Source organism: Geotrypetes seraphini, chromosome 10, assembly GCF_902459505.1.
Source record: "Geotrypetes seraphini chromosome 10, aGeoSer1.1, whole genome shotgun sequence".
Lineage (NCBI taxonomy): Eukaryota > Metazoa > Chordata > Amphibia > Gymnophiona > Dermophiidae > Geotrypetes > Geotrypetes seraphini.
Window position 1 is genome coordinate 92,208,956 of NC_047093.1, and position 26,655 is coordinate 92,235,610.

General features: G+C 40.1%; 1 protein-coding gene across 5 annotated transcripts in view; it reads right to left on the reverse strand.

The window, feature by feature from the left end:
• CACNA1B (calcium voltage-gated channel subunit alpha1 B) overlaps positions 1-26,655 on the reverse strand; it is a 1,471,643-nt gene that overhangs the window by 212,769 nt on the left and 1,232,219 nt on the right. For all 5 annotated transcript variants that reach the window (XM_033960470.1, XM_033960471.1, XM_033960469.1 and 2 more), the window contains 2 exons: positions 14,167-14,232; positions 13,941-14,032 (listed from right to left, as the gene is read on the reverse strand). In XM_033960470.1, the coding sequence (XP_033816361.1) occupies positions 13,941-14,032; positions 14,167-14,232 (158 nt within the window). The remainder of the gene's footprint in view (positions 1-13,940; positions 14,033-14,166; positions 14,233-26,655) is intronic.

Below are 26,655 nucleotides of genomic sequence, written 5' to 3' on the forward strand. Positions count from 1 at the left end.
GTAAGGGCGCCTCACATATCCCCTCCAACCTTACATTTGGGGGGCTTCAATCCTTACATGGACAATTTTCCCATCTTCCAATAGTTGACCAAATGTTTTAAGACCTTTCCTTCTCCACAGATGGAAGGCCACATCAACCTCTCCAGTAGCAAATTTAGGCATAAGTATAATAGCCTGCGTATCTGGATCCTTAAATCTAGAGTATGTTGTAATACAGGGTTAGAACAAGAACAAAACAAAAAAAGGGGACCAAAAACAAAATTTAAATACCTTTAGACCAAGAAGGTGCTCAGAACCAATGTATGGTATGAAAATCACCAAATCAGGGACAAACCCCTGTAAGGATTTTCAAGGAGTCTATCATTGCACCATCCACAATCGGTAGAAAGGTGTTTTGATTTTGTTTAGATGAATATATCATTTAAAGTATCCATTTAAAATATCCAAGTGCTTTAGTGAAACTGTATCTTCTAAGTGACAGACTGTGAACGTTTTATGAAAACACTTAACTTTGGGTGGTTAGGAATTAGGCTCGCTACAGCGGGTACTGGCAGGTTCTAACGCGTTTCGCTGGTAGGTTTCTTCAGAGAACCCCCTCATGCTGGTTGTAACATCGAGTCCAATTCCTTCCTCACTCTTCACCCTTAATTTCTGCACTTCCTGTTAGACATCTTAGCTATTACATAAAGTCGTGGGAGTTGGAGCCAGGGTATTGCCAACAATGGGGGCATACCAAATATCTCTTGCTCCATACGGACCATGATTTTCCCCTATCCCATTTCCAGTTAATTAAATATCATAATTGGGCTGCTTGATAATAATATTGAAATTGTGGCATTCCCCCAGTTTCCTAGGTTAGTACATCATTGCTCGAGATACCCTTGGGGTCTTATGTTGCTATATAAAAGCAAATATCTTCCGTTCTAATTGAAGAAAAAAAAATTTAGGTAGAGGCAACGGTAAAGCTGAGAAGAGGTACAACAGTCTCGGGAGAACTACCATTTTAATTGTTTGTATCCTACCTAGCCAAGTAATATTAAGATGTTTCCACCTCTCCAAATCCTGCCAGATCGTTTTCAAAAGGGGGGATAATTAGCAGCGTAAAGCAGGTCTACTTGCTTAGTTAAATTAATCCCTAAATATCATAATGATTGTTGTGCCTATTTAAAAGAGTAATTACTAGAAATCCATCTACGATCTATATCTGACAGAGTGAGATCCAAGATTTCTGACTTAGACATATTTATCCGAAATCCTGACGTCTGTCTATAAGTTGTGAGAGCTTCTACGATAGCTTTCAACAAGGTAGAAAGATCTTGTATTGTAATGAGAATATCATCTGCAAATTTCTAAGTACCTATCTTACTTATAATTTTAATGCACCAATATATTCATTGTAACCCGTTCTGGGTTCTTTTGGGAGGACGGGCTAAAAAATCGAATAAATAAATAAATAGTAATATTTTTGTCTCCAAGCCGCCACAGCTTATACCTGAAATATTTGAAGCCTGTCGCACCAGTGGCTCCATAGCTAGTGCAAAAAACACAGGTGACAAAGCACAACCTTGATGGGTCCCCCTCCCCAAAGTAATGCATTCGGTATATCCTCCATTGACATTAATTGAGGCCAAAGGAGCCTTATATAACAATCGTAGCCAATGTAGGAAAATTACCGATATCCCCATCTTTTCTAGTACTTGAAACAGATACGATCAGTAACCCTATCAAATGCTTTCTCAGCATCGATACCCAGGATAAGAGTTGAATCATATCTGCTAGCAACTTACCACATACAAACTCGACGAATATTATCTAATGTCTGGTGATCTCATACAAATCAAGGTTGATCATCAACTATTAATTGAGGCATATACGTTTGGAGATGTTTAGCTAGAATCTTAGTAAACAATTTATAGTCCACAACTAACAATGAGATATGTCTATAAGAGGAGCAGGATGTCGGATCCTTACCCAGTTTTAATATAGAAAATGCAACAAAGGGGGAATCAAAGTCATTTGAAATGTCATAAAATTTGGCAGTAAAACCATCTAATCCTGGTAATTTTCCCATCGGCATATCTTTAATAGCCCATGTTAGTTCTTCCACTGTAATGGGTTGGGAAAGTTCCATAGCTTCCCCAGGTGTAAGACTAGGTAGATGTATAGGATCTAAATAGGAATGGATATCCGCTTCCTTTAATATGTACTCAGGTTGATATAATTAATTATAATAATTAGTAAAAGCCTGATGGATATGGCTTGAAGTAGTGCAATCCCCGGTTGGGCCCTGTACACGAATGATAGCATTGTGAAGTTGTCTTTTTTTCAACTTATGGGCCAATTTTCTACCTGCTCTATTATTTGTTTCAAAATATTCCTGGCATAGCCATCAGAGTTTAGTACTAATTATCTCCAGATCTAACACCTGAAGATCTAACTTAAATTGTTGTAATTTTGCTTCCTTAAGTTGTTGTAATTTTGCTCCCACCCTTATGATCCCATTCTAATGCATAGATCTGATCTCATAATTCCCCAACATGTGTTCCCAGGCCAATGATTTTACCCTGCATAACTACTTTTAGACATTCCCAAAGAGTCTCTGGTGAAATGTCTCCAGTCATTAAATTGTAAATATTCCCCTAAATCCTTACCCAATTGTTGCACATGTATAGGGTCTAGTAGGATACTATCATCTAGTTGCCAATACTTCTTGCCAGGTTGGGTACATTGTATCGCTAAATTAAAGCAAATTGGAGCATGATCAGACCATATCCTAGTTTCTATGGTAGAGGAGCTGACAGCGTTCATCAGATCTTTCCCCACCAGCCAGAGATCGATTCTGGAATAGGAAGAATGAACATCAGAGTAAAAAGTATAGTCAATCTCTGTCGGATGTTGAAGTCTCCACAAATCAATAAGATCCCATGACTCTATAAATAGATGTAATTGGCGTCGCTCAGCTTTACCATAATTCATACCAATATTAGAATTATCCAATTTTACATTTAGGGTAAGATTGAAATCACCTCCTACTATGATTTTCCTTTCTGCATATTGTGTCAATAAATCCCCTACTTTATTATAAGAGACACCCTGATTCACATTGGGGGCGTAAAAATTTAACAAAGTATATAACTGACCTCCCATAAGTATTTTTAAAAGCAAAAATCAACCTTTCTTATCACAGACCACCTCTTTGACATTTACAAACACATACTTAGCAAATATAATAGCAACTCCATTAGTTTTAGATTTCAATTTATTAGAAGCAAAATAAATTTATTTATAGCGAGGATGGGGAAAAAAGTCTTTCATGGGTGGTACTAAGTGTGTTTCTTGTAGGAAACCAATTGCCATCTTAACTCTACCAGCCTCCTGAAAGTAAAGTTGTTGTTTATGCTGAGAATTTAGTCCCTGACTATTTAGGGACATAAAAACTCGTTCAGTCATATAGTAAGCATAAAACTGCCATAAATACACTCCAAAACATACCATATTTTTCACTCCATAGGACGCACTTTTTTCCATCCAAAAGTGGGTGGAAATCTCGGTGCGTCTTATGAAGAGAAGGTACAAATTTTGTTACCCCTCCCCCGTACCATTGTAAAACCCACCCACCGCCGCACCACCTTTCTAAACCCACCCACCCGCTGCCGCAGCACCTCCTTTTTAAACCCACCCACCCGCATGCTGCCACTGCCGCCAAACCTTTCTAAACCCACCCACCCTTCCCCTACACCTCCTTTTTAAACTCACCCACCGCCGCCACACCACCTTTTTTTAACCGCCCCCGGTCCATCTATCCGTCTGCCATTGCCGTTCCCCCTTTTTTACCTGGTGGCCCAGCATCCATCCAGCTCATTTCCCAGCCAGTTGTGAAACAAATCAGCAACGCGACTGTCAGGAGCAAGCTTTATGCTCTCCCGCTCGGCCCTGCGCTGCTTTCTGAATGGCTGCCGTAGGTTCTCACGGGACTCGCGAGAACTTACAGCAGCCATTCAGAAAGCAGCGCAGGGCTGAGCGGGAAAACGTAAAGCTTGCTCCTGACGGCCACGCTGCTGATTTGTTTTGCCACTGGCCAGGAAATGAGGAGCCCGGAAGAGTAAAGATTGCCGCAGCATGCAGGGAGGGAGCGAAGCAGGCTGATGGCAGAATTAAAAAAGGTACAGGGAGCTTGCCTGGGACTAGCTGGTTAGCTTGGAACTTGCTGGCTGGCTGGCCTGGGGCTGGCTGGCTGGTTTGAGGCTAGCTGGCCTGGGGCTGGCTGGTTGGCCTGGAGCTGGCTGGCTGGCATGGGGCTGGCTGGTTGGCCTGGGGCTGTCTGCTTAGCTTGGGGCTGACTGGCTGTCCGGCTTGGGGTTGGCTGGCTAGCTGGCCTGGGGCTGGCTGGCTGGTTTGAGGCTGGCTGGCCAGCTTGGGGCTGGCTGGCCTGGGGCTGCCTACCATTAGACGTGCCTACCACTAGACTACTAGAGGGGGGACAGGGTACAGGGCCTACCATTTGGTTCAGAATTTTTTTCTTAGTTTTTCCTCCTCTAGAGGTGGGTGCGTCTTATGATTAGGTGCGTCTTATGAAGTGAAAAATATGGTACATTTTCCCAATTGTTCATCAAATCTACACCTACCTTTACACCAGCTATATCTCATACATACCTCCCTCTGCACACATCCTCCAACCCATGTAATCCCCAATCCCCTCACCCCAACCCAAACAAGTCCTACCTGTCCCCTACCTCTAGACCCAGATCCGACCTCTAGTCAAAAAAAACAGGAGTCAGATCCACTTCCAGATGCCAGGGTCGGAAAGGGCTAACCCAATCCCGGTTATTCCACAGCTTTATAAGTTATCTACCCCATTTCAACTCCTTTTTCCTTTTAAATCTAACAAATATTATCAGGTTTATTATCAATTCTTCTCTTTTTTTATGCTGTTATTCTTATTGTACTTGTCTCTGTAGTCGCTTTTTTTGATCTGTTCTATGCCATCTTTGGCATGTCGGCCCCATAGATGGAGGTTGTGTTTGTTCCAATTGTTGTTTTTTTCCCTCATTGGTCCAAAGATTGGCCTGTATGAGTAGCTGTTGGGCCTCTAAGGCTGATGTTACTTTATGGTGCTTGTTTTCCAACATAAAAGAGATCCCAAATGGATAATGCCATTTATAGCGAATATTATTTTGTTGCAGTCATCTAGTAACTTCGTGGCAATCCCATCGACGTTTTAAAGTTGCTAAAGAAATGTCTGCAAATATTTCCACTTTTGCATTATTCCACAGTAGATGACCAATTTTCTATGCTGCCTGTAGCACTCTCTCTTTCTGTGGGTGTCTTAAAAAAACATACTATTATATCTTTTGGTCTCTCCGCTTTACGTGGACCCAAGGCCCAATGTATCCATTCAAATTCTATAGTTGGTAAGTCTGTTTCTGGATTTTCTGATTCAGGAATTCCATGAAATCTCAGATTGTTTCGCCTTGCTCTATTTTCGCCATCTTCAACCTTGAGGAGTAGTTCCTCCATTGATGTATCTATTTGTTTACAGTGTTTTTGAATTTCAGCTATCTCATGATCATGTGAGATGACCTGTTCTTCAAATTCCTGGAGATTTTGATTCATATCATCCATTTTTTAATGTAAACCATCAATATTTACTTTAATATCTGAGGTGAATACTGCTAACAAGAGTTTGATATCAGTCATCCAATGTTGTAGATCTCCTTTACTAGCTAATACTGGATCAACCAGTATTTCTTTTCCACATATATTTGGCTCAGCTTCTTCCTGTATTAGAGTCTGCTTAGGAATTAATGTTTCCCCTAGTTCTTCTGCACAATAAGCAAATGCTTTAAGATCAGGTCTGGTTTTTTTATTAGCCATATTTCCAAAATTATTTCAGCTCAAAATAACTAAACAGTCCAAAGATTTATTAGTTATTTTCCTCACCAATTCGACTTAACCTGTTCCCGCTTATGTGAATTACTGTTCTTATACTTAGATTAATACAAATATTTAGATCTTCACCTCCAAAGTATTTCCTCCCAGTGTGAGAGCAGAATTTTTAAAATTATTAATTATCTAATTCTTTCATAGTGACTTCAATAAGGGGTTCAATTAATCATCAAACTTCTCTCACTGGTGATTTCCATAACACCTTCCCCAAGTCTTAACTTTAAGAAGCTCTCCTTGTTCCCGATTACAGCATTCACTGTGATAAACAGGAACTCAAACCTCCAGGCCTCCAGGATTCTCCCAGTCTCACCTAGCACAAATAAGATTTCTCCTCACTACCTCCAAGGTAAAGCCACTGGGAAGTGCAGCGAAAAGTCCACAGCCATAATCTACCACCGATGCAGCTGCTCACTGCCTCAGGAAAAGGCCAATGGTTTGTGCCGAGGTCTCAGTTTCTACTGCTGGCTTTCGGGAGCCAGACCACAATTCCACTCCTGCATTTCTTTCCTCCCCCAACGTGGCCCGGCAAGATCTATTAGAGGAAAAGCACCCTCCTCTGCAGTTTGCACTCGTGGCAAGAACGCCACGAGGTGATTACTCCTCTCCACCTTCAGCAGAGCCTGTTGCGGTCCGCCAGACACAGGGCACTCTCCTCCAAAGTCCGAGCACTCCCCTTCGCAGCTAATGCAGTCGCGGCATGAACGCCACAAAAACAGCTCTCCTGCACGCCTAAACAGCTAGCATTCAATTGGGTAACACGCTGATTTGTTCCTCATCGCATGGAGTCTGGGTGAGTTCAAATTCTAGTCTGCCATCCACTTCCATTTCCGGCCTCCCAAAAGTGTCCAGTCTTCTCTCACCTGAAACTTCTGCATAGACTTAGGGAGATTGGTTTGAATTCCACCAACTTACTTTTTCTTACTTTTCAAATCATTTTTGTTCAGTTTATTGGAACAATGAAAGGTCTAAAAACAGACCTGTTATATCAGGAGCTTTGCAGGGGTCCTTACTATCACCACTCTTTTCAACTTGTATCTGGACCCTTTAGCAAAATTATTAGAGTCTTGGAACTTCAAATTTCACATATTTGCAGATGATATTCAACTGCTAATATTTGTGGGAAACAACCATTAAGAAATTCTCTCTGACCTTAATAGCAAACTAAATTAAGTGGGGAGGGAACTCAAATGTAAACACAAAAAACAGAGCCAGCAACAGAATTAAACGTGGGGTTGTTGGCTCTGTTTTTTGTGTTTACACTTAATAGCAAACTAATAGACCTTAACATCTGGCTAGCTGACAATAGTCTGTGGTCTCAAACTCAAACCCTTTACGGGGCCACATTTTGGATTTGTAGGTACTTGGAGTGCCTCAGAAAAAAAAGTTAATGTCTTATTAAAGAAACTAAGCCCGTTACATTAATGGGTGCTAGAATAGATGTGTCTGTCTGTGTTTCTTTATCTCTCTCTCCTTGGCCGCTATCTGTGTCCTTCTTTCTTTCCTTCCCCCCCTCCCCCACGAGCAAAGCTATCTGCCCCCAACACACACCTCCCCCCAAAGCAGCCCCCTTTCCCTCTCCCTAACTGTCTCTCCATGGCCCTCTTCTGTCTTCCCCCCAGAGCAAAGCTGTTTTCCCCGTGCGTCAGAGGGAACATACTACTGAGGTTGGAGAGCGGCCTGCGAGGTTCGCTAAAACCGGCCACGATCGCAGGCTGCTCTGAAGAGAAGGAACAGCGGCGGCAGCAGTAGTGGTGAGGACACGGGCAGAAAGAGAGCTTGCCTGCGCTTCCGGTTGGTGAGTGAGGGCGGGAGGAGGGGAGTGGCCAAAATGTTCCCTGCCACCGGGTTCTAAAATGGAACATGGCCACGGATCACACACCACAGCAGCAGGGATCATGCTGTTTTAATAGCGCATGCGCCGGTAAGCTTTTATTATATAGTATGACAATTTTGCATGAGGTATAAGATATGATAGAGACTTATAAGATCATGAAGGGCATAGAGAGAGTAAAGAGGGACAGATTCTTCAAACTTTCTAATAACAAAAGAACAAGAGGGCATTCGGAAAAGCTGATAGGAGACAGATTCAAAACAAATGCTAGGAAGTTCTTCTTTACCCAACGTGTGGTGGACACCTGGAATGCGCTTCCAGAGGACGTAATAGGGCAGAGTACGGTACTGGGGTTCAAGAAAGGATTGGATAAATTCCTACTGGAAATGGGGATAGAGGGGTATAGATAGAAGATTACTACACAGGTCCGGGACCTGTTGGGCCACCGCATGAGCGGATTGCTGGGCATGATGGACCTCGGGTCTGACCCAGCAGAGGCATTTCTTATGTTCTTAGGTAAAACTTTTCATAGTTTATAAATCTTTCCTTTTGGCCAAATCTTAATAATAATATTGTCATTTATAGCTAAAGAGACATATGATGAAGAAACTGTTTTATTTTACTTTTGTGATTATGGTAAACATACCGAGGACCTCAAAATAGTACCTGGCGGGCCACATGTGGCCCCCGGGCTGCGAGTTTAAGACCACTGGTCTAAGGGCTCCTTTTACTAAGGTGCACTAGCGTTTTTAGCGTACGCAGCAGATTAACGCACGCTAACCCCGCGCTACGTGGCTAGAATGCTAGCTCAATGCTGGCGTTAGCATCTAGCACACGTGGCAGGGGGCAAGCTCTATTCCGCACGTTAAAGCCCTAACGCAGCTTAGTAAAAGGAGCCCTAATTGTTAATGCAGACAAATCATCTGTCATGTGGCTATCACGCAGCCAATCCATCTTATGCAAACTTTCTGAGCTTGCTGGCAAAACAATCCAAATCAAGTCCAAAATATTGACGCTAGGAATTTGCTACAACTGCAATCTAAGCTACAAACTGCAAATAAGCCGCATTGTAAAAATGTGTTTCTACCACTGAAGACTACCGCACCAACTAAAACCTGTCCTGACTGCAAATAATCTAGCTAAACTGGCTTGACTGATTTGGATAATGTGGACAATTTTCATTGTTGTGGAACAATAGAGAACTGGATACATGGAAATCGAAATGATTGAATTTATGCAACAATGAAGATTTAGTAGTTCAAGCACAAGTTTTGCCGGTTATTGCTACACCCGTTTATAGGGGTGAACATTTCATGATTTTTGTAAGTTAAGATTTTAGTGATTTGGTTGAACTGGGGGGCTCTGTTTATGTGAAGTATATATGAAATGTGATGTGGATTGTCAAATGGTGATAATATAATTGATAAATTGAAGTTAACTATTTAAATAAAATGATAAAAAAAATTAAAAATGTTTGTGAACAGCTTTTTTTGTATGAAGTTTAATTAATTATTTGGAGCTATTGAAAGTTTTTGATAAGTCCTGGTGGGGTTTGTTAATGAATATGCATGAGGCATATTTGCATGCCTGTCACCTCTATTGTATGCAAATTTGCCTCATGCATATTCATTAGGGATATCTTGAAAATCCGATTGGCTGGGAGTCCCCCAGAACAGGTTTAAGAACTACAGCAATATGATATTCTACATGATTCCCAATTTGGTTAAAAAACAAACTATAGCACTGAAATTATAGTAGGTATATTAGTAGCTGAAGATAAAGCTTTATTGAGTAGAGGTCAATGCACAATTATTCACTTTGATCTTTCCAGTGCTTTGACTTGGTTAATCATGAAGTTGGGAAGTTCTTTTTTACCCAACGTATGGTGGACACCTGGAATGCGCTTCCAGAGGACGTAATTGGGCAGAGTACGGTAATGGGGTTCAAGAAAGGATTAGACAAATTCCTACTGGAAAAGGGGATAGAGGGGTATAGATAGAAGATTACTGCACAGGTCCTGGACCTGTTGGGCCACCGCGTGAGCGGACTGCTGGGCATGATGGACCTCTGGTCTGACCCAGCGGAGGCATTTCTTATGTTCTTATGTTCTTATGTTATGAACTACTGTTAGCGGATCTGAATGCATTTGGTATACGAAGAATAGTTTTAAAGTAGTTTCATGGTTTAATTTTAATTTAATTTAATTCTTATATACCGCTTATACCGTGAGGTTCTAAGCGGTATATAAAATGAATAAAGATAAGTACTTGGAAGTTCCCTTACTGTCCCAAAGGCTCACAATCTAGCTAAAGTACCTGAGGAAACAATTTATGAAAAGTAAAGATAAAAATATAAAGACAGAGGTAGAGATAGAGATAGAAGTGAATATTCCAACAAGTAATGAATAAATAAGTTAATGATAGAATTAAAATAATAGGTAAAATAAATAAAAATAGAGATACAAAATAAGTATAAAGAGAAATAAAAATAAAATATATTCTAAAAATCATTAGAGTCTGATATTAAATGATCATAATAATTACAAGCCAAAGAGTGAAAAAACTGCCATCAACCCCAGTTCCGATGGCTATCATCTGGGGTCCCGAGATTCCTCCAAGAATAGGCGACATCTCAGGCTAGGCAATCACCACCACTGCCACACATGATGCGAACCCCTCAGAGGCAGTCCCTTCGTCAATGGCATCGCCTGCGAGCCTGCTCCGATTCACCGTCTTCCACCCCATCGGCGTGTCCTCAAATGCCATGAGAAGGAAACATGTGCGCTTGTTTTGGGACCCAAGAAGCCCGCACAGATCGCTGTGTAGTCTGGTCCGTACTGGCGAAGTTGGTTTCGGCAAAAGGAAGTGGAGTCAGCTCACACGCCCAGATTGAAAGGGGGCAGATTCGTTAGAAGCTCCGTGGAGGAGCCGGCCTCAAGGTGTACTTGCTGCCGCTTGTAGCTGTGAGTGCCTGTAGAGGTTCAGTAGGAGAACAGGCCCAGACAGTGAACTCCGCCGGCTGCATGGTCAGCATAATGAAAGCAATAGGCTTCAGGTGGGACCGATGGACTCTTCCACCGGCAGCATGGGTCAGTCCCTGCCGCTGGTGCTCGATGAAGAAAAAAAATCTCCTCTCCTGGCTGGTAAAGGGGAGGAGGCCGAGCGGGCTCGACCGACCTGCATGCTGGTTCGATGGAGTCCTTCCGTGGCGGCGTGGGCTGGCTCCCGCCTTCATCGGCCCTCAGCACGCCGTTGGTGGAGCTTGAATTTAATGGAGCTGGTCTTATGCTGTCTCGGGAGAAGGCAAAGTAGTGCTCCCACGCTCCTCTCCGCTTGTGGCTGGACATAAACACAAGGAGCCGAAAGCCAGACCTCTCCCATCCACCACGAAAAGAATCAGGACCTGCAACTCTTAACTGCCACCATAGAACCATTCAAGCAGCAGGCAACGGCTCCCTCAGCTGTTAGATCGGAGCAACTGTCAAACTGGAAATCGGCAAGTGAGCTCAAAAGAAGCAAATACAAACGAGACTAGAAGTCCCAAATGAAAGCAGTAGAGACAGAACAAAAAAACAACAAAAAAGAAATTCAAAAGAAAAATCAACAAAGGCAAAATAAAACAAAAACAAAAGCAGGACAAGGGAGACAGCACAGAAGATGACCTAACTGGCCGCCATCTTGTTAGAATCCATCTGCCGAAACCATCTAAATTGCGATTTCCAAAAAGGCAGATTTGGAATGTTTTCCACTGAGTTCATCCAAATAGCAAGGGGGCATGTTGGATGTATGTTTTGTGTGGGACTAGGGCAGGCCCAAAATCAGAATGTCTTTCAGCAATAACGGAACAGGAGGAAATGTCCAGGGCAAAAAAAGAAGCATGTTTTAATCTAGACCTGTTTCAATCACTCCTAAGTTACAAAAAGGTGCTCTGGGTGACCAGCTGACCACTGGATAGATTAAGGCTTAACCCTGCATAATCCTCAAGTTGATGCGTCCCCTCCCACCACCCTAAGAAGTGAAACTGAAAGTGGACACCAGACACAATGACAGCATCAGGTATTAAAGCAGCAAGTAACTCCTAGGAATAGGCTAGCTGTCAGTGCAGCAGATTGTGAAGAAGGGGATCCAGGTCCAAATCCTACTTTACCTAGCACATTTATGATGGAAATTGTAAACTCTTCAAATACAACAAACTACCTACTGTACCTACACTTAGGAGACACCTGCAGGCCTGACAGCTATTGCAGTAGTATTCATTTAGGTATAGTAGGTTTTATTTTGCTCCTGGAGGGCTCACAATATAAAATAAATGAGTTATGGTGGGAAATGTATCTGGGTGCCATTGCTTGAAGTCCACTGCACTGACTACTAGGCTGCCCTTCTGATTTGCAGAAACATCTGTGTGGCCAAGTCTCTCAAAGTGATTCTTGTGTCTGCTTTTTGTATAAGTTGCAACACACAAACACGATGGAGTGGATAAGTCCAAACAAAGACTGGTGAACTCTGAATATTCAACAAAATTCTTTAAGTTTCCAAGTTTTATTAGTGCTTGATAAATCGCTTATTAAATACCTAAGCGATGTACAATTCAAGTAAAATAGAAATACAAATACACTGACCTTTAAATTAAAAAAAAACCCATACTGGGTTAACACACATGAAACAAGAGGGTAGAGGGGGAAAGTTACAATATATTTGTAGAGGAAAATATACATTTAAGGGAAAAATAACTCAGGGAAGGGAAAAAAGCAAAATTATGGGATATTAAACCTAGCGTGAAAAAATAAAAATTTGTAAATCTAAGATTCATATGTTAAAAGCTTCCTTGAAAAAATAGGTTTTTATTCTATAATTTGACAAACATGGACTCGACATGCGCATGTTTCGGCCCAAACATGCGCACTGACCTTGTGGATTTGACTCTCCTGTGTTTTCCTGTCTTTTGTATAAGTTGGAAAATATCTCTTATTTTTATGTTTGTTAATGTTTATTAAAACTTGATAACCTGCTGAATGTAAAAAGTCACAGTGGCTTACACAACCATCAATCAGGTTACATAAAAAAACACCATAAAAAAAGGAAAGAAATAATCACACTAAGATTCATGCAAGCAATAAAACATATGTTAAAATAAAAAAAATTCCCAATAAACATTTTAAATTTAACCATTATTACAGTTCTCATAATTGCAGGCCATAATCACTAAAAATTTAAGATAAAGAAACACCAAATGCTTTTTGAAAATAATAAGTTTTCACAAGAGATTTAAATTTAGAATAAGAAAGTTTAACACATATATAAGCTGATAGATTATTCCAAAATTATGGAGAAAGAAAAAAAAAAAAAAAAAAAAAGCTTGTCTAGGTGATGGAAGTCTCTGAGCCATTTTCAAAATGGAAACCCAAACATTTTTCATGTTTGGAAATGGCTTTATTTGAACTTAACGAGCAAAACCATTTGGACTTGGACAACTTATCAAAAATGCCCCTCCACATGTATAATACTATACATATAATAGTACTGAAAATTTAAAAACACTTTCTGAATATTGACCTTGCATATTTTTAGCAGCATGAAGAGTGCAATTTTACAGAAAAGTCAGTTTGAGTATGTTTACTTAAATAATGGTTTTGTTATTGCCCTTTTAATCAGGGCAGGTTTAATTCGTCGAGGGCTCCTAGGCACCCAAGTACACTGGGCCCCCTGCCCCGCCCCACCCCACCATGCACCCAGGCGGAAACAGGAAGCTGCATCAGAGGGAAGCTTTGGGCAAGCAGCACCGCTTGCACAATTATAGTTCCCGTTGCCTTTCTTACCCATGTTGCTTGCTTGTCTTACTTTCCATCGATGGGGGGGGGGAGGGGGGGCATGCATTGCCGATTGATGCCGGAGGGACCCATCGCCATTTAGAAAACAATGTTGATGCCCTCCTTCATCAGGCCTCCTTGACCATTTCGGGCCCTAGGCACGTGCCTACTTGGCCTATTGCTTAATCCTGCCCTGTTTTTAATAATTAACTACATTAAGAAATTTTCAAACCTAGATATTATCTAAAACTAGTGAAGGATGGCATGTGAGAGTCCAAGCTGCATCTGCAGCCTGCTTCTATCAATCAGTTCTATGAGAATAAAGACTGTCCTGCTGAGTGCGCATGTTTCACTTACCTGAATAGAAGCATAAGGGCTTGCAAGAAAGTCTGAAAGTTGTTGTGACGGTTGATGGCAGTTTCATCATCTAGTGCAATGTTTCCAAATACCTGTGCAAAAAAACCAAACTGAAGAAATCATCTCCTGGACAGCCATCCTTGTCTCTTAACTGCCCCCCTCCCCGAATACTAACCCAACAGTACAGATGACTGCATTTTAAAATCACCCTTAAAACTATATTTACCTGCATGCCAATGATGGCGTAGATGAAGAACAACATAGCAATCAGAAGACAAACGTAGGGCAATGCCTGCAAAAATTCAACAAGGACAGTTTCACTGACTATGAAACTAAAAGGTTTGGAGGGCTGCAGCATAACTGCTCTGAGGGTGGGGTGGGAGGCATAGAGTTATTACTAGTTATTAATGAAACAACCCCTCCCCTTCACTCATATCTTCTTCTACAATCCTCTTATCAGTTCGCCAGCTTTTTTCCTGTGGTCCTCTTTCTATCTTACCTTTTCTCTATCACACTACTTTCAGTTGGTTTTCGCCTTCTGTCTGGCAGAAGAATGACAGACACTTCATGCTATATCGACCTCTGCTGACCAGGACCGATCTGGTAGTCTGAATTCTGGGTGTCAACAGAGCCCTGAAGACTATGTAGTACCTTAAAGTTCCAACTTTAGAATAAACCCAAGCAGCACAAGAGACAGATATAGCATGAAACAGTTGGCTAAAGGGAAGAAAGGATAGGATTGAATGGGAGAAGCACAGGATCATCTATGGAGGGTTCAGAGGGAATGGCATCCCAAAATACTGGGCTGGATTACCAGGAAAACTTGCTTTAAACAATGAATTGACACAGGCACGTGTGGGGTATGGTAGATAGTACATAATTCACAGAAGAAAGTGTTTATAGACATCCTGCAAAACTATAAGTGGTCAAAGCCATGGGGCCCAATGAGATATATCCTAGGATATTGAGAGAGCTCCAACAGGGTGGATCCAAAACAAAAGCACCACACAAGCCAAGAAAGCTAGCCTATTACTTAAGTGAAAGAAAAGCCTCAGACAAACGGAGAGGTGTACCCACACTCTTCCACCCAAGCATCATAGGCAAAAAACTTTCACACAAGTTTAAAATTAGCAGGTGGGAGCAAAAAATAGCCGAGAATGATTAAAGGTAAAAATCTGGCCTGGCCTATTTGTGTTCAGTGGTTTTTACCATTAATCATTCTCGGCTATTTTTTGCTCCCACCTGCTAACTTAAAACTTGTGCAAAAGTTTTTTGCCTATGATGCTTGGGTGGAAGAGTGTGGGTACACCTCTCCGCTTGTCTGAGGCTTTTCTTTCGCTTAATAAGCTAGCTTTCTTGGCTTGTGTGGTGCTTTTGTTTTGGAGTGATATTTTTGAATCTTTGTACTATACCTCCCTCTATTCCTCCCTGTTTTTTGTGGTATTTCAGCACTGCCATATTGGTGCCAGACATTTGAGTATTCATACAGGCAAGTATTCATAAGAGTATTCATAAGAGCCTCCCCACCTTTCTCATACTCACCAGTATCTGAGCCTGGGGCCATCCAGACAGCAGAGGCACAGTGCTGTAGGCAGGGCAGTCCTCAAGCATAAGTGAGAACATAATTTCCCCAGGAGGTGTCTGTGAAAGAAGACAGAACAGGAAATATCCCCTCTCACAGGCAGTGCCTGAGGCAGCCATGCTCTCCCTTATGCTCTGAGGACCGTTGGTGCAAGGGAGGTCATAGATGTCCCAGGCAATACCTGTGCTCTGTTTTCTCTCATAGGCACCTCCTGGAGCAGCTGTGCTCTCTTTTATGCTCTGAGGACTGCTTCTGCCATCCCCTGGCTCAGAGCCTGGTGAGTACAGGGATGGGGGTAGTGGGTTGGGGAATTTTAGACACTTCCCATTTGGATGCTCAGAAGTCCAGCACCAATGTGTCTAATCACCCAAAGGGACATGCCTATTCTCTTGCATTCAAACAATAGTGCCCAAGAGTCCTGCTTCAGGTAGGAAAGAGGATCCTAAGTGAGAAATTGAGACAACGTATTGTAGGACATTTAAACGAGAGAAGGGGGTGGCACATAGAAGCAGGTGAGTACAGGATATCAGCCCAGCAAAGGCGTGACAGTAGTGGGGAAAAAAATAACAAAAAGCCATCGTTGCAACTCATTTATCAACAACAAAGGTATGAGGCAAAGAAAGAAGCTAAAAAGACAAGCAAGCCAACAAAATATAGCTGGAAAGCAAAGAGCACGAACACTCGGCTCAGATCTGCAAGCCCTAATAGTAGAAGCAGACTTAGATATTACTACTATTACAATGAATGGCACACAGCTATACTGGGCTATAAGCTCTTTAGAAAGCCTGAAGATAGCAGAAAAAATAGTGGAGTCAAAAACAGTGATAGAATTCAAAAAGATGTGGGTTATAAACACAGATGTTTCCTATATGGCATGAAGATAGAATAGAAGTTTGCATTTTTGTGGATAAGTTGAAGATTCCTGTTTAAATATATTCATTAGAATACAATATACCATACAACCTTTTATCCCCCTTTACAATAATTCTAAAAACAATACAAGTAAAGTAGGAATCCAGTGTAATTAAAGCGCAAAATCATAAATTAATGAACAATAAGCAATTAAGAGAGCCCATATCATTCTAAACTGACTAACCAGGTCCTTTTTAACAGCGGCAATCTCCTCATATTTCCGTGTAAGGCAGACACCCACCCACCAAGCATCCATCGATAAAGCAGCACTATCTTTCCACACAGATAAAATTTGCTGCAATGCCAATCCCATAAGGACATCAAATAATCTTGCCCTACTTTTATGACAGAACAATGAAGGCAAAGCCTCCAATCTGAAAATAACTATTTTATAAGTTCAGTTTGTATGTTAAAAATGTCCTGCACTCTCTTCCACACCAAATCCCAATAAAATTTCACATGCACACATCCATAGAACAGGTGACAAAAGGTTCTCATTTGCATTTTACAAGGCCAACACATACTTTACCCACCATTAGACAATTGAGAAACTTTATAAAGAGTCACAATGCTTGATGTGCAACAGCGAAAAGTGATTGAGCAACAGAAGCAGAAGCAGAGTGGGCCTACATACTCTTACCCAGAAGGCTTTCCATGCATCCTCATCAAAACACTTTCCTAAATAATGTTCCCATACATCTTGCAATGCATCATATCCTTACACTTCCTTAAACTAAACCTTACAGTAAACCATTGAAGTCTTCTTTGACTGCCCAACAAGACCATCACAAAATTTATGCAACCCTGTATCACCAACCCTCACCCATTTAATACATTGTGAACTACTTAAACAATGCCTTAATTGCAACCATTGAAAATAATGTTTAGTCTCCAAATGAAATTCACTACACAGATCCTCAAAAGTCTTACAATTAAGCCCCTGAAACAGCTAACATACCAAACTCCTTTAGTCTGCCAATCCAACCAACTGACTCATCTATCTTGAATCTTAAGATCCGAGTTGTACCATAATGAAACAATCAAAAATCGGCCAAAATAACCCTAACTTCTGAACAATAAGTTTCATCGCCTGAGATATTAACTGTAAAATTAAAGATTTTGGCACAACACAACAAATCTATACTGTTAACCGCATAAAGGATAAGGGGCTGCAAATCGCTCTTTCAAACAACAACCATAGGAAATTCCATAGTCTCTGGAACAGATAACCAATATGCCGCTGCAGCAAACAAAAATGCATAATGATATAACTTAAAATCTAGAAAACTTACACCCCCAAATTCTTTAAGTAAATTAAGCTTTTGCACTACAACACATAGTGGCTTATTTTGCCAAAAAAACCACAAAAGTTTTTTCTACAAACATAAGAACATAAGAATAGCCTTACAGGCTCAGACCAATAGCCTTACAGACTCAGTGGCCAATGCAGGTTAACAGCACCTGGTAAAAACCCAAATAGTAGAAACATTCCATGCTACTGATCCAGGGCAAGCAGTGGCTTCCCCATATCTGTCTCAATAATAGACTGTGGACTTATCCTCCAGGAAATTGTCCAAACCTTTCTTAAAACCAGCTACTTTAATTGCTCTTACCACAACTTCTGTCAATATTTTTATTTTATTTATTTTAAGAATTTATATATTGTTTAAAACTAAGCGGTTTACATAATTTACATACATAATATTAAAATAAATGCATGATAAAACAAATACATGATAAAATTGACATGTGATAAAATAAACATGCAAACAATCCTCAGAAAGATATAATAATTTGGATACTAAAGATCGTGGCTAGTTCATCAATTTTACTAGAGATAGCTAGAAAAAGGCATCTATAAATAACTGCATCTTAAGCAGTTTTCTAAACCTGCCCATTTCACAGCAATTTCGTATCTGACCCACCATAACTTAACTCCTACACAACAGAAAGTCATTTTATTAGTCTCAACAAGTCTTGGATTCACAGATGTCCTCACTAAAGCTAAATTCTCAGAACGCAAAGATCTTTTTGTGGTATAGCTAAATATATTATTTTTATACGATTCTGGGATGTTTCCATACGAGGATTGATGGAAAATCATCACTTTATACTGTACTCTGAAGGCGACTGGACGCCAATGCAGTTTTTGGAGATGTGGTGAAATATGATCATATCTAGACAATCCCATTATCAATCGTACTGCTGCATTTTGTATAACCTGCAATGCTCTGAATCTTGCTTTTGTTATTCCAAGGTACAGGGCATTGGACTAATCAAGTCTAGACAAACCATAATCTGAACAACAGTTTGAAAATCATATGGCGCTAGCATTGGTTTTAATCAGTATAACAAATGCATTTGTGCAAAGCATGCTTGAATGGTCTTAGTTACTTGCAGCTTCATTGTTAGGCCAGAATCAAGCCTTACACCTAAAATGTTCCAGAGCTTAACTATTCTCTGAGTGAAAAAAATGTTTCCTCCTATTGATTTTAAAAGTATTTCCCTGTAATTTCATTGAATGTTCCCTAGACTTTGTAAATCTTGATGCAGTAAAAAATTGATCCACTTGTACCCATTCTATACCATTCAGGATTCTGTAGACTTCAGACATATCTCCCCTCAGTCATCTCTTGTCCAAGCTGAAGATCCCTAACCTCTTTAGTCTTTACTCATAAGAGAGGAGTTCTAACTCCTTTATCATCTTGTCGCAATACTCGAGGTAAGGTCGCACCATGAAGCAATACAGAGGCATTATAACATTCTTAGGCTTGTTAACCATCCCTTTTTTCATAACTCCTACCATCTTGTTTGCTTTTATGGCCACCATCATGCATTGGGCAGGTTTCAGCGCATTGTCTACAATGACACCCAGATCTTTTTTTTTGGCACTGACCCCCTCCCTTGCATCTGGTAACTAAGTTCAAACTTCAATAACCACAGTGAAAAAAATCTACAGAGTACGTAGCTGCTACTTAATAGAAACTCAGCGGCTCCACTCATCCAGCTCTTCTCAAAGGCATTGACTACTTCTCACAGAGCCCTCAACAGGATACTACTAAACGTCCCATCAACAAAGAATCTCCAATACAAGCATATTTTCCACTACATGCTAACTTTCCCAGGAGTGAAACCCGGAATAACCTCACTGAAATGACTAGAACAGAGCCCAGCTACACCAAATTCTGGAAAAAAAACTGAAAACCTTCCTCTTTGATACTTGAACAACACAGATCCTCTCTCTCCCCTTTCCTGCCTAAGTATCCCCCCTCTTTCTCCTCCCACCTCTCTTCCCTGCCCCTCTCCTCTTCCCCTCTCTTCTCTATGTAAGTCGCCCAGAGCCTTCATAGGTATGCGCGACGCAGAAATAGAAGATTAGATTAGAATTCAAATTGTGGCATGTCTCCAATCACTTCCTTCCACATTCCAAATGTCATCTGAATACCTCCACAGTAACTTATATATTACAGCAACTAAGCCAACAAGGGTTCCCTGTTTCGCTTCCCTGATGCGTCAGAGATTTGTTTTTCTTTCAAACTTCACTGCTCTTTTCAATGGCACTGGAACTCACCAACATCCAAAGACTGCTCCTTGATAACGCCCCCGTCATGCCAATGCACCCCAATCAGATTGCAGGAAGAGTGATGATAGAATATCTTATTAGCATAACCGCTCCTTCATGTTGTCACAGTTTGGATTGCAGCTAAGTACTCTGTAGAGATTTTTTTGGTTATTGGTAATTGAAATTTGGTTATTGAAATTTGAACTTTGTGCAAGTGGGATGTTAAAGAAACCTGATATGTGAGGTGCAAGAATATTATTGAAGGACTATAGAGAACCTTTTTGTATTCCGTGATTTTTGATGGAAGATTTTTGGACAGTTATAAAGGGGAGGTTTTTTATTATCTATACAGCTGAACTGAGCTCTTTTTTTCCCCTTTATTATTTTTGTAAGAAGGGTTAAAGCCTTGGTAGTTACAAATAGAGTGTGTATTTTTTTATGAGTAATTGACATCACCCAATATTATACTGTTGACCAGTTTGCCAGCTTTCCTAATCTCTGAAAACATTTATTTGTCTGCTCATTCTGTCCTTGGGGATGGTAGTATAACCCTACCTACATATTCTCTCTCTTCACACATGGAATTTCTATATTGATTTCACATATAGCACAAACCCTCCCCCCTCCAAAGAATCAGGTGTCCATTCTAATGAATAGTCTGCCAAATGCCACCTCTGAAAATGCACAGATAGAGGCATCACCATTAACTTACTCCAATTGATATTGTATCCCGAGATCCCAGAATACTTCTCAATCACATTAAACAGCTATGGCAAAGAATGCACATTCACATAAAATAACTAGACATTTGCATAGGCTGATAATTTACAATTTAATGTTCCCACTTGAATTTCTGAAATGGCCTCACATGACCAAACTGCAACAAGGAGAGGTTCTAAAGCCAAATCAAACAATAAAGAAGAAAGTGGACATCCATGTTCATTTCCCTAAATAAGGGAAAAGTATCCGATTAACATCCCATTCACAAAAACTTGGGCAAATGGCGATTATACAGCAAGCCAACCATTTTAATAAATAATAATAATAACTTTATTCTTTTATACCGCCATAACCAAAAATTCTAGGTGATTTACACTAAGAAGAGCTGGACAATCAGCGAAATACAAGATAACATAAAAATTCAAATATTTAATAAAAATACAGATATGAACTTTAAAAATACAAGTTCAGTAATAATGGGCTGTATTAAGAAATAAATTTATCGAACAGCGCTGTCTCAATTATTTTTCAAAATAAACTATAAGATGACATAGCTTGATGAATACAATTGCCTAGCCAAGACTGCTGTGTATCTGCTTGAAACGCTAGGGTCTTATCCAGGAAAGTCCAACCGTTAATTTTTGGATAAGCAAAAAAGTGCCGACACATGAAATAAATAAACCCATTCTATCTTATCAAAACCCTTTTCCACAAAAAGTGATAGAATTACCAAATTAGACAAATCCAGGACCATTGAAAACACATTCCAAAAGATGCATGAATTATCCAAAGGAAATTGTCCACAAACAAACCCATTCTGATATGCATATATTAGAAAAGGTCCAAACACAAGCCAAATAAAATCAACAAATTGTTCTACAGAAAACCAAACAAAAAACAAAACTGTGGAATTGATGATCTTGACAAATAAAAAGACTTCACAAATAAAAACACAATGAAAGAATTTTGTGGTATGGAGTTGGACCCAACACGATCCATGTTTTGGTTATGAATAACCTTCTTCTGGGGTCCTATGAAAGTATGTAAACATATGAGTATACAAATAAAATAATATGAATAAATGTGATATTGTAAAGGTGAACATACCAAATGAATAAAAGTGTGAAGTGTGTGTATGCAAAAGCTGAGTGAGTATATGAGTGATTTTATAATGAACATACCAATTACAAAATCTGTATAAAAATATAAAAACTAAGTAAATGTTTAGGTGTACGAGTATGACATATAAAATGATGTGAATAGTGAGCATGCCATCAGAGTGATGAAAAATAAGATGTGACTGAAACATGAAATCTGATGAAAATGTGGTTGTATAGTGAAAAAAGTAAACCTTCGTGAAAGAGAAGTAATGTTGATAAAAGTGAGACATACCAATCTGATTATGCCACAAGATTTAGGTGTGCTAAAAAGCATCCAAATAGCACTCCCTTTTCTTATACTCTTTTTTTGGGGTGCCGAAAAAAATCCATCCTGAGCACTATTCTATAAACAGTGGTCCAAGTTGTGTGTCTTTTATAGAATACAGGTACTCGTCAACTTACAACCTATGCACGTTACGACTGTTCAACTTTACGACGCATCTTCCGCTCTCCCAAGTCTAGCCACGCAGCATAATAACATACAAACTCATATGTTGCCCCATATGAGTTTGTACCTCATGGTTTTGGCAATTTCGTACCCTAAACATGACTACCAAGAGGAAATTGTTTTGTCCACTCCTCAGCCTTCCAAAAAGGAAAGAAAGGCCATAGATTTAGACCCAAAAATGATGATAATAAAACAGTATGAAGGAGGAAAGAAAGTGAATGTGATCGCATGTGATATAAAGTTATCACACTCTACTGTGTCGACTATTATAAAGGACAAAAATAGAATTCGTGAAGCTGTGAAAGGTTCTGCACCTTTGCGGTCAACAGTGATTACAAAGCAACGTACCTGGCCCATCCATGAAATGGAGAAATTGTTAAACATTTTGGATGGATTCAAAAGCAGATGCCATTAAGCCTCTTTACAGTACAGTTGAAGGCTAGAAGTCTGTTTGGGAACGCACCGGAGAAGACTACAGTCAAGAATTTGTGGCACATACTGGCTGGTTTAAGAGGTTTATAAATAGATTCCAGTTGCATAATGTTTAGGTGACTGAAGAAGCAGCAAGTGTGGATGAGGAAGGAGCTAATAAGTTTGTTGATAGTTTAGAAGAAATAATCAAGGTTGAGGGTTACCTCGCAGAGCAAATTTTTAATGTGGATGAAACTGGGTTATATTGGAAGTGGATGCCAGGATACACTTACATCCACAAAGAACACATGCCAGGATTTAAAGCAGACAAGGATAGACTCACTCTACCACTTGGAGGGAATATCAAGGGGGTCAAGCTGAAGTCCTTATTAATTTATCATTCTGAAAATCCACGTGCATTTAAGAATGTGAACAAGCACACTTTGGCAGTTTATTATAGATCAAGCCGTAATGCCTGGATGAACCAGGCTTTATTTGAGGATTGGTACAGTAATTGTTTTATTCCTCAAGTGCATGAGTACTATTATGAGAGAGGAATCCCCCTTCAAAATTTTACTGTTGCTCGATAATGCACCTGGACATCCATATCACTTAGCTGATCTCTGTCCCAATGTGAAAGTGTTATTTTTGCCCCCAAACACTACATCACTTATTCAACCGATGGACCAAGGGACAATTGCTACTTTGAAAGCAAACTATCTCAGAACCACTTTCGCCCAAGCCATAGCTGTTATAGATGCCGACCCTGAACTATCACTACGTGACTATTGGAAACAATATAACATTTTTAAGTGTATTAAAAATCTTGCTACTGTGTGGGACTCAGTGACAGAAAAGTGTATGAATGGTGTATGGAAGAAGTGTGTTAAGCGCTATGTGAATACCTTTGCTGGATTTAACAATGAACAAGAACTTGATGGGATTTGTGAAGAAATAGTGAAACTGTCAAAAGACCTTTTATTGGAATGTAAAATGGAAGATGCTGAGGAGTTGCTAGACTAGGAATCAGGGGAACTTACAAATGAAGAGCTGATAGAATTAGAAGAAGAAAGAGTGGCGAAAGAAAAAATAAAAGAATTAGAGAAAGACCAAGAGGATGAGGCACCACCACAAATGTTCACCACAAAGGGATTGTCAGAAGGTTTATCTCCACTGAATAAACTCCTCACCCATTTTGAAGACATGGATCCAAACATTGAACAATTTGCGAGGATTGAACGGATGGCACATGACACATTTCGTCCTTATTGAGAAATTTATGAAGAGAAAAAAAGCAAACAATTCAGACGAAGCTCACTATGTTTATGAAAAGAGCAACTCTACCCACCACCCTGTCCGCAGCATCGCCTGATGAAGGAGATATCAACAACCCGCAGCCAAGCACCAGTGGTGCCAGGAATTAAATGTACTTTACTGTACTATATTTCTTATTTTTGTATGTTTTTCAACAATTGTACTGTAGTTTGACTTAGAAAGAAAGAAAATGTTGTTAACAGATTGCTTTAAGATGATTAAAATATCATTACCCAATCTAATATTCTTGCCTTAATTTAACATAGGCCGACTTACGTGACCTGTCAGTCGGAACCAATTGCGGTCGTAAGTTGATGAGTACCTGTAATACTTAGAGTTGATTTCTGCGCCAAAGTTTGGGCATGATGATTTATACCAATTGAAACTGGGTGTAAATCCTGGTGTATAGGTTAGGTATGAATCCCCAGTATTCAGTAGTGCTGCCTGATTCAGGGAAATATTTTTTGATTTGATTCGATTCAGCCTATTGAATCAATTTTTCAATTCAATTTTCCTGCCCAATTGGGTGGATTTTTTTTCAAACATTCTGGCAGGTTTATTTTGTATCCAAACTATAAACAATCCTAACTGAGTGGTATAAATATTTAATGTATCACAAAAGTCAAATCTCCACTCCTATGAAAAAGTCTATACTCAAACACTCGCACTCCACTTTTATAGTTTATCTGTACATGGAGTTTGATATTCGTTCAGGAAAACGCCTCAGAAATAAGGAGTACTACACTTATAATTTCAGTGGTAATCATTACCAGCGTAGGTGTATTCCAAACACGTACTCTGTACTGCAATCACTGGCCAAAAACCTGTTCTTTTATTTCATTATCCATATTATGTTTCTACTAATTTAAACTATTTAAACAAATTTTTTGTTATAACCAGCACAGAAGGAAAATTGTGCATCGTTCGCTGCTCCAAAGACAGCAACAATTTTCTAACATTTTTAGCAATTGTTCATCCCTTCACAAATCCCACCTGAGCATCATCTATAAGGGAGGGTAGCACAGTGGCCATCCTATTTGCCATAATCTTTGATAACATTTTAACCTCTGTATTTAGTAAAGAAATAGGACGATATGAACCCGCCTTTTCTGGATCTTTATTCGACTTATGCAATACCAGAATTCGAGCCATGTTCATACCTTCCGATAAAGCCTCCGCACCAATCATAATATTAAACATCCTAGTGAGCGGTTGTATAATTTCTTCACTTAAAAGTTTATAAAATTCAGTGCGCATGTCATCATCACCTTCAGCAAAGGCCTATTTCCAATTGCCCAAAACACTTCCTCTGGTGTTATAGGCGCATTCAAATGCTCCCTATCTCTCTCAGAAATTTGAGGTAACATCCCATCCAAATAGGGACCTGTCATCACTCCCCTCTCTAACGGGGAAGCATAAAAAGTCTTAAAATAGCAAAAAAAAAATATCTCCAATCTCCGAATCTGATATAACCCGTTTCCCTTGCTCATTTATCAGGGCCTGAACCCTACGGGGACCTGTTCTAGATGAAAACAAGCTTGCCAAAAGTTTCCCCCCCTTATTTCCATATCTATAAAGCTGATACTTATAATAAGCAAGGGATTTACACGCCCGTTGATGTAGGAGAGAATTGAGAGTTACTTGAAATTCCATCAGCTCCTGTCTATGCATAGAATCGCCAGATTGAGCAAATTTCCTCCTGGCCCTTACGTTATCTCTCTCTAAACGCTGAATTTCTCTATCTCTTACTTTTTTAACATGACTACTATAACTTAGAGTGTCCCCCCTCAATACTGCCTTTGCTGCTTCCCAAAATAAAATAGGATCCCCTTCTGCATGAGCATTATGTCGCTTATAATCCTCCACGTACCCAATAATCATTCCCTATAGTTCTGATCCCTGTACAAAGCTAGCGGAAACACCCATCACCAATTTCCCTGAGATACCCTCCCCTCCTGCCACATCATTTGTACCCAGGCATGATCAGAAATTGTATAAGGACCTATATCCGCTTGCACCAACTTCCGAAACACCAATTCTGTCACCCAGATATAGTCTATGCGGGATTGCGTACCGTGTGCCCGGGACATATGGGTATAATCCTTCTGAGTACCATGTAATACTCTCCATGAGTCTATTAGATCCAGATTATCACTAAATTTTTGGAGCTCCCTCTCCCCTATCCAACGTATAGCACTCCTAGACCCCGTACAATCCAAACTAGAATCTCTAACAGCATTAAAATCTCCCCCAACAATCAGGGAGGCTTGAGCATAAGGTAACAACAAGCAGGTCAATTTAGCATAAAATGCCGGGTCATTTTCATTAGGAGCATACACACAGCAAAATACAAAGTCCCGCTGAGCTATCACCCCTCGACAGAGCACAAATCTTCCCTCCCCATCCTTAGTCAAAACTTGTAAATTGTCCAGAAGTCCTTTGCAAAATAGAATCGCTACTCCCCTATGTTTTCCTTGTGCGGAAGCAGCTACAAACTACCCCACCCACCACTGTTTTAATTTCGTATGTTCAAGATCAGTCAAATGTGTTTCTTAAAGGAAGGCCACATCCACCTTATGACACTGTAAATGTTGTAAAATTTTGGA